This window comes from Buceros rhinoceros, unplaced genomic scaffold, assembly GCF_000710305.1.
Source record: "Buceros rhinoceros silvestris isolate BGI_N320 unplaced genomic scaffold, ASM71030v1 scaffold2085, whole genome shotgun sequence".
In the NCBI taxonomy this organism is placed as follows: domain Eukaryota; kingdom Metazoa; phylum Chordata; class Aves; order Bucerotiformes; family Bucerotidae; genus Buceros; species Buceros rhinoceros.
Window position 1 is genome coordinate 134,908 of NW_010412160.1, and position 7,953 is coordinate 142,860.

The window sequence follows — 7,953 nt, forward strand, 5'->3', positions numbered from 1 at the left end:
CTGCGTTATGTTGATTTCTGGCAAATTTTAGCGGGTGAAGAATTTCTAAATGGGGTTGCAAGCTACAAGTACTCCAGTTGTAATCAAGGTTAAGACTCTCGTCAGTTCTAGTCAGTGAAAATACCCATTCAGGGTAGTATTCTACTACTATGGTTCCCTTCAAACTGTGCCTTAAGTAATTCTTACTGTGTATCTTCTGATAGACTGAAGTACCTGAGCTTTCAAATGACTTCTGCAAGTATGCAATAATGCTATAAAAGATAAAATACTGCAATAAATTAGAAACCAAGTGAAATAAGTGAAAGCATACGCAGGAATGAAGTCAAAAAGCAAAACATATGCCCTTAAAGGTTTTGCTGTACTAGCTTTTGCTAGTATATTTATGAAGACTGAGTACTAAAAATGAAAAAAAAAAAAATGAATCACTTCATTAGATAAGTGAAAACTAGGAAAAAAACCCCAAAACAAACCACTGAGTGTACCAAGTCATCTGATCCACTTAAAACACTTGAGCTCTTGTAGACAGAAGGCTTCTTGGGTCTAAGCCACAGACCATTCAGGACAGGACATTCATCAGAGCTGTAACTGATCGAGAAGCACAGGGTAAAAAATTATGGTAGTTCAAAATAATATACTTAGATATATTATTGACAATGATATTCTTTCCAAACTGAATTAACAGTAATTATTTAACAATGACCACAAATTTGTAATGGTATTTAGCATCCCTTGAAAAAAACAGCAGGTGGGGATTGTTTTGGTGCCTGCATAGTTTTTAAAGTGTGAATTATAATCTTCTTCTTTAATGTGTATTAAGGCAGAGGAAAGCAAGTAGACTCTGTTGTAGGAAGGGAATGATACCAAAAGTAAGAGTTGGGTAAACAAACAGGATGCCTTTCCCTGGAATGATGTATTGTTCCAAGGGTTCTCTGATGAGAGGGAAATTGCTGGTAAAGAAGCTTAGAGGTGTGAGGAATATAAAGTCTTTCACAGAAACAGAACCTAACAAACCGGGCCATTTAGGGATGACAAATCATAAATACAAATCTAGCTAATGACTTCTTGGCTGGTGTTGAACCAATGTATTGAACGGCTGAAGTGATCCAACTTGGCATTTTGGCATTCCTATGTCCTTTTGTTTCTATTCCAGTTATTTTAAATCTAAAATTTAAAAGTGGAAGGGAGTACCTGTCTGGAAGTTCAGGAAACATACTTACAAAGTGTTGATGCTTATACATCTAAACCAAAAATGCAGGAGAAGCAGCAACTGATAAAAACTGTTGCACAAGCTTCAAAAGTAGTTGGCAAGTGGCAGGGTCTAAATCAATTATTAAATATATAGAGTGAAATAGAGGAATTCTTTACTGTATCACTTGAATACTGCTATTTTTCTTGTTTGTTTTATCTTGTTTCGTGCCAGATGTTCTTAACAAGGAAAACAATGGTGGTGTGTTTTAATATTGATGAGTTGATTGTCCTGGGAATAATAGTACATCTACCTTCTCAGAATACAAATTGTGGGAGGTTTTTACAGGGTAATTATCATAATGCATTTGGTTTTAAGTGCAACTCTTTAAAACTGTGGAAAGAACTTTTTGTTTATTATTGTTTTCTATCTACTTTCAGGGTGACTCTCCTTTTAAAATTATGTATTGTGTTTTGGTGGCCTCTGAAAAGTAAACGTGTAAATCGCCAGAGGTACTGTGTAATCTGTCAAAGTAGCGTATGCTTAAGCACCTTCTAAACTATTAAATAATCATAATATTTGACTTTCTAAGGTTATTAGTTTATTAATTTAAACAATTGCAGAATAATTTCTGAGTAATTAAAGCACCTTGCTTTAACTTTTTTTTTTCTTTCTCCCTCCAGGAACTTGAGCAGTGAAGTCCTGAAATTATAAATGATTTTGTGATGAGCTGAACTTGCAATGCAGGCAATAAAAACTGTGGAAAAAGAAGTGACTTTTATAAAGGAAATACTTTTCACAGAATCCTACGTAAAGAAGCAAGAGTGCAGCAGAAGCCGGGAGAGCAAGCGGCTCTGCGAGCAGCAGCCATTGGAAGGAGCTGTCTGCAGCTCTCAGTGCTGTACTGAGCATGTCCCAGCGGAGCACAGTGCAAGCAGCATATTATGCAAAAAGGCAGCTCTAGCAGATGGGAGAGAGGCACAGCAAGCGTTTGCTTCACTTGCATCACCACCGCTTGAAAACAAACCTGGATCGCTAGAGGGAATCTCGCCGGCAGGCCAGAGGACTGAAATCCATGAGCATGGCTTGATTCCCGAAGGTGGTGCACTGCGAAAAATCATGGGGAATCAAGATGGGAAGCTAAAGAAAAATACAGGTGATGTGCATGACGGAGGAGAGGATGCCTCTGGGCCCAAGGATATAGATAGCACAAAGAAGGTATCGGGAAGCAGAAGGGGACTGACGAAATATGCAAAAGGAAGTGAATCTGGTAAGAAGAAGGGTAAGTCGGACTCGAGGGGCTCAGTGTTTTCAAATCTGAGGATCAGAAAAAATCTCTCCAAGGCTAAAGATGGGAATAGTAGTTCACGGGAGGATGTTTTGGAAAGCCAGGCCTTGCAGGCTGGAGAGCTGGACAGTACTCATTCAATTGTTACCAAAACTCCGGATATAAGCATCTCTGCAGATGAAGGAGGTCTCTCAGACACAGAGGCTGAACATTTTGAAATCAGAAATGAAACTGTCCCAGCTGCTGCGGAGACACAAGATGGACAAAGGACCAGCTCTGGCTCTGATACGGATATATACAGTTTCCATTCAGCCACAGAACAAGAGGATTTGCTTTCTGATATCCAGCAAGCTATTAGACTGCAGCAGCAGCAGGGGGCAATTAACATTGGAACTGAGGACCTTGTTACCAAAACAATGGGCCGACACATGGCTAATTCAGAAGCAGCCCCCTTAGATTTTGAGCGATTTCTTTCAGTAACTACCACTGACAAAGAGAGGAGCCCAGACACCGAGGGGGCTTTTCCAGCGACATCTGAAACTGCAGAAAACATTCCCATCCCCTGTGCAACTGAACGTGAACTGAAAGAACCGGGAAATGGCACAGGCATTCCTCGTAATGGCTTATTTGAAACACAAGAATCTAAGCTATTGATTGAGGAACAGGAACAGCTCTTTGCTGAAGCGGATGCTGTAGCTAGTGAATTAGAAAATGATTTAAATAAAACTGTGGTAGAAAAAGTGGCTCAGACACACAGCTCCAAACAACATTTTCCAACCTTGGTAGCAGATGCTGAGACTAAAATTGCTGAAGTGCAGGCTGTTGATTTGCAGGGCTCAGTAACAGAGGATAGTATTTCAGAAGCAGGCCATGATCATGCTGCTGAGACTCAGGAAGGGAAACACACTCTGTCAGCGAGTCAAGAGAACCTGCATAATGGTTTATCCACGGAAATGAAAAATGGCATTTTGTCCTCTGAGGGGACAGCAGGCAGTCCAATGCTTGGTTCACGATGCTTTAAGCCCTATCTAATTAACCCTTGTTACATCAAAACCACAACTAGGCAACTGAGTTCTCCCAACCATTCACCTTCTCCCTCCCCATCCCAGAGCCCACTTTTTACAAGGAGGCAGGAGTCCTTCCACAAACAGGAAAAGGTCTCAGTCAAGAAGCAAAGATCTGCTAGTTTGGCAGGTTTACTTAGTCGTTCTGCAGACTGGACAGAAGAAGTCTCTAATCACAGATGCGAGATAACACAGAAGGTGGGCTCTGCGGATTACTTGGAACACAAGGGATTTAGAGAAAAATTTCAAACAGAAAGAGTGCCTTTGACTCATTCAAGAAAGTCCTCAGGAGTGCAGGCTTCTTCAGAGATATTTCCTAATGTCTTTTCAGGTGAGTGACATTTATTAAGGTTGGTTTTTTTTCCCAGAGAGTCTTTGAAAATATGTTTAAAATACTTGCATTCACTCCTTTGCATGTGCTACTGTCTTTACTTGTGCTGACAGTTTTAAAATTGAAGGCCTGATTTTACAAACACAGTTGCATTTCATTAATGAGCATAGCCTTTCTATTCGGTGTCAGACTGGCAGTACTGCCAGCAAAGGAAGTGCACAAAACTCTTTGAAGTTTTTCTTTCTGCTTTCCTCCTTTGTCTAAATCCTGTAGGAAAAGGCTGGAAAGGCTGGATACCTTGAGTAATTCTTGTTGAAGAATGCTAAAAGCTGTGCTGTTGTAGGTAGACCAGCTCTCTGAGTAAATAGATCTTTCAGATGCTAAGCTTTCGGTAATTGTGATCCTGTTTGGGGTTTACTTGTGCTAGGCACTGTTTTGATGTACTGTAAATATTTGAAAGCTGCACCTGGTGTTAGGCTCAGACAGCAATGAGGATTTGCTTAGTACAGAAAGGAAAAAGCCATGCAAGCACAGATGGACAGCACTACAGAAAGGAACTAATTTCCCCTTCAGAAGGGGGAAAGAGGAGAAGAAAACAATGACTTGAAAAGGCAGCATAAAATGGAGAAGGGAAACTGTGGTTAGCACAAATTGGTACTGAGCTGCTGCTGCTGGGGCTGCATAGGGTGACATTCCGGAAAGTGTCCTTTTACCTTGCCTGTTAGGTAGCTGGCATCCTCTCACAAAGGCATAGGAATATAGAGTTTAGAAATGAAATAGTGTGAATAGATGGTTCCATTTTCCTATACTTCGAGGGTTTTTCCCCCTTTCTCTTCCCCCTATCTGAAGCATTTATATAAAGCTAATGTATTCACAAATAGAGGAGGGCTCTGCCACGTAGGAAGTATGTAGACAGAGAAAATTCAGCAACATATTCCATTTATTTTTCACTGAAGAATACTGTAGAGAACACAGAGAACATGCCCTATGAGCATCCATTGCATGATTAGAACAGTTGAATCTGTACTCAGGTTTGTTTTGAACAGAAGTCTGTTCTAGATGCATAAGCACAGTACTCAAGGTATTTGCAAAAAATGCAGTGAGAATATTTTTGTGCTTTTATGAGAACTAAACAAAATAGTATTGTTTATGAAGGGAACAATGACATGATTTAAAAATCACATGTAAGAGCACAGTTAAGCCACCAACAAATGTTTTGCATAAAAAGACTATCTTGTTTTAAACTTAGATCTTTAAAATTTTTATGACTTGTAATAATTTGCATTTGTAGTTCCTTTCTTTGTGCACATTTTACTCTGCTTGACAGCACAGTATTACTGATGAATGAACCTGTCTGGAAACGGAAATTAAAATTAGTGGCTTTTTTTTTGAACAGCAGCCAGCTCCAGGAGTTTGAAGTACTCAAGTAAAGCATTAACACTGTTTTCCAGATTCAGATCACGAGAATACTTTCATTCTTCAATAGTCTTGAACAGAAATCCTCAATTTCAGTCTTGAAAATTAGAATTCAAGTTTTTAACACAAAAAACCCCCAGCCCCCTCTGAAGGAGACCAGCCCCCTGTAAAGTGAGCTGAATCTTTCTTTGTGATTTAAATCTCTTTCACCTGTTTTCTTAGATTTAATTTCAAATATTTCTACCTAAAGTTTTATAATTTGAGGCGATGGCTACTTTCAGACTTATACTGTATAAAAAGCACACATTTCTTTTTTTTTTTTGCTATTGATATTTGACAGCTTATAAACAACTTGGAGAGCAAAGATTTAAATTACATCATCAGCAATTAAATCTTCTTTATGGTGGTGCTATGATGGAAATAAATTTTATGTGGCAAATTTCAGAAACATAGAATTACTTTTTAGACACCAGTTTCCCAGAAAACAGATTTTTTCGTATTTCCTCACAAGGTTTTGATATCCTTATTAATAATTTTGTTTTATTGTGTTTTCCTACTAACACTTTAGACTGTTATTGTGAAGGGACCAATGTCCACTGCAACAGTAGTTTTGTCTATTATGGAAATTATGGTGACCCTCATTTGCATGTACATACCAGCTGTCTTTACAGGCAGAGGACAATTGTACCTTTCAGTTTATACAGAAAAGCTTGAAATGAGGGATCCAGAAATCATATAACACTTTATCTCTTCTTGATCATTCTTATTTTTAAAAATATATTTACAAGCTGAAAGAATATAAAAATAGCAACAGGAGTGCATAAGAAAAGGTTATTTAAACTTAACATTAGTATTCCCATAGACTGGCTGTCATTGCTGTGAGACGAAAAAAGCCTCTTTATTCAAACCAGCCTGCACAGCAACAATTACAGAAATAATTTCCTTGTGATTTGAATACTGCTTTTTGAAAAATATTGTATTTAATTGCCTGCATGAAATGCATCAGTTTGGGGACTACCATCAGGTTTTTAGAAATAACGTTGTTTTGGTGACTCATTTCTATCTTTAAAAAAAAAAAAAAAATCATCTTATGGCCTGGAGCATTAAATCCCATCTTGGTGTGCAGCAACTGCAGTGTTGTTTGCATTTCTAACTAGAATCAAGTAAAATATTCCACAATGCTTTAGTCATTGATTTTAATGACAGCAGGTTCTATACAGTTGACTGGCCTACTTTTGCACTATGTTGTGTTTTGGCTGTGTGCCATTTGGTTTTCACAATGATCTATATAACCTCTTCTAAGGCTGCTTTAATGTAAAATGCAGATGGTAGCCAACAACTGGAATAGTAGAGAATTTGCATGTTTTCAATTTGCTTTATATGAGAAATAAGTCAAATATGGTATTTCAAATGTGATGAATTGGCTAAGAATGTGGCGTGGACAAATTTATGGGCATTTTGTAATTCAGGCATCAAATCTTTCTTTTATGGTGAGGACAGCTATATTTGAAACTGCAGTGACAGTAGTTTCGAGTTCTAGATTACCTGATGCATATTGGAGCCATGGCTTGTCGTGATCCCAGGAGGGCAAGAGCTGAACCTGAATGAATAGCATTGGCCCTCTCACTTCAGTATGTGGCAATGAACCATTAGCACTAACATTAAGGGTACTTGGTGGGGAAAATGAGGTTGTTATTTTCAAAAATTACCTTCATTGAAACAGAAAAGCTAATAGATTGATTTAATAAAAAGGAGTTTATCCTTGCATTAATTAGAAGTGCAGTGATTACAGGGGAGCTAGTAAGGGTGTCTTGTTACATAATTAAATGTAAGAGTCACATCAGCTGCCCCAGACAAACCCATGCGCTTTCTAATCTCTGTTGGCTGGTTGTAATACACTTGCTGCAAGAGCCTCTTTCAAATAGATCATTTATCTTTAAATTTCTCTTCAGGGATTTATATTTGTCCTGCTTTGGCTTTAAACAGAAGACAAACCAACAAAGTCCTGATTACCATAAAACAAAACCTGAAGTCAGTTCCATGCTTGTGTGCTCATGGTTGTTTTCTGATTTCCACCAAGTGCAAGCCTGCTTCTCACAAAGACTGTTTTGCTGTGCTAATGTCACTGCACCCACTTGCAGTGTCTGCAGGCATATACAAAAGTCTTAGTATAGATAAGTATGTGAAAACTTGACATAAAGTAGATCTTTTTAGATGCTCTTTCAAGCATCTGATATATGTGGTGATGAACACAGTATGGGTTTGTATCTACTGGCAGCCTGGTAAGGATGTTTATCATGCAATTTTTATTTAAGTCTACTTTACGTTTACTGTTTCACTGATGATGTTTGTTAGCAGGAATACAAATGTTTCTTTTATCAAGCGATGGGGCAGTGCAGCCTCCTCTAAGGGAGCTGCCCAACAGAAAGCCTTCATGTGATATGGAATCACTCATTACACTGTGTGTTGCTATTAAGCATCTGAAGGGAAAGATCCTCCTGTTTTTGCCTAGTAAACCCAAACCTGCAGGGAGTGGAGGGTAGGACTGCAATACTGCACTCCAACTACTGTAAAATGTGTTTGAAAATGGGCTGCAATATGTTATTGAAAGACTGGTGAGTGCTGATACCTTGCTTTAATGTTTCTGTGCCAGCACTGCAATGTGGGA

The 7,953-nt window shown here is 38.5% G+C and overlaps 1 protein-coding gene across 1 annotated transcript; it reads left to right on the forward strand.

Moving 5' to 3' along the window:
• Positions 1 to 1,875: 1,875 nt before the first annotated feature.
• Positions 1,876 to 3,869, forward strand: FMN2 (formin 2; the record flags this gene model as incomplete). The annotated part of the gene is made up of 1 exon (XM_010136277.1): positions 1,876 to 3,869. A coding segment is annotated over exon 1 (1,942 nt), but the record flags the coding sequence as incomplete, so codon positions are not given.
• Positions 3,870 to 7,953: the final 4,084 nt, after the last annotated feature.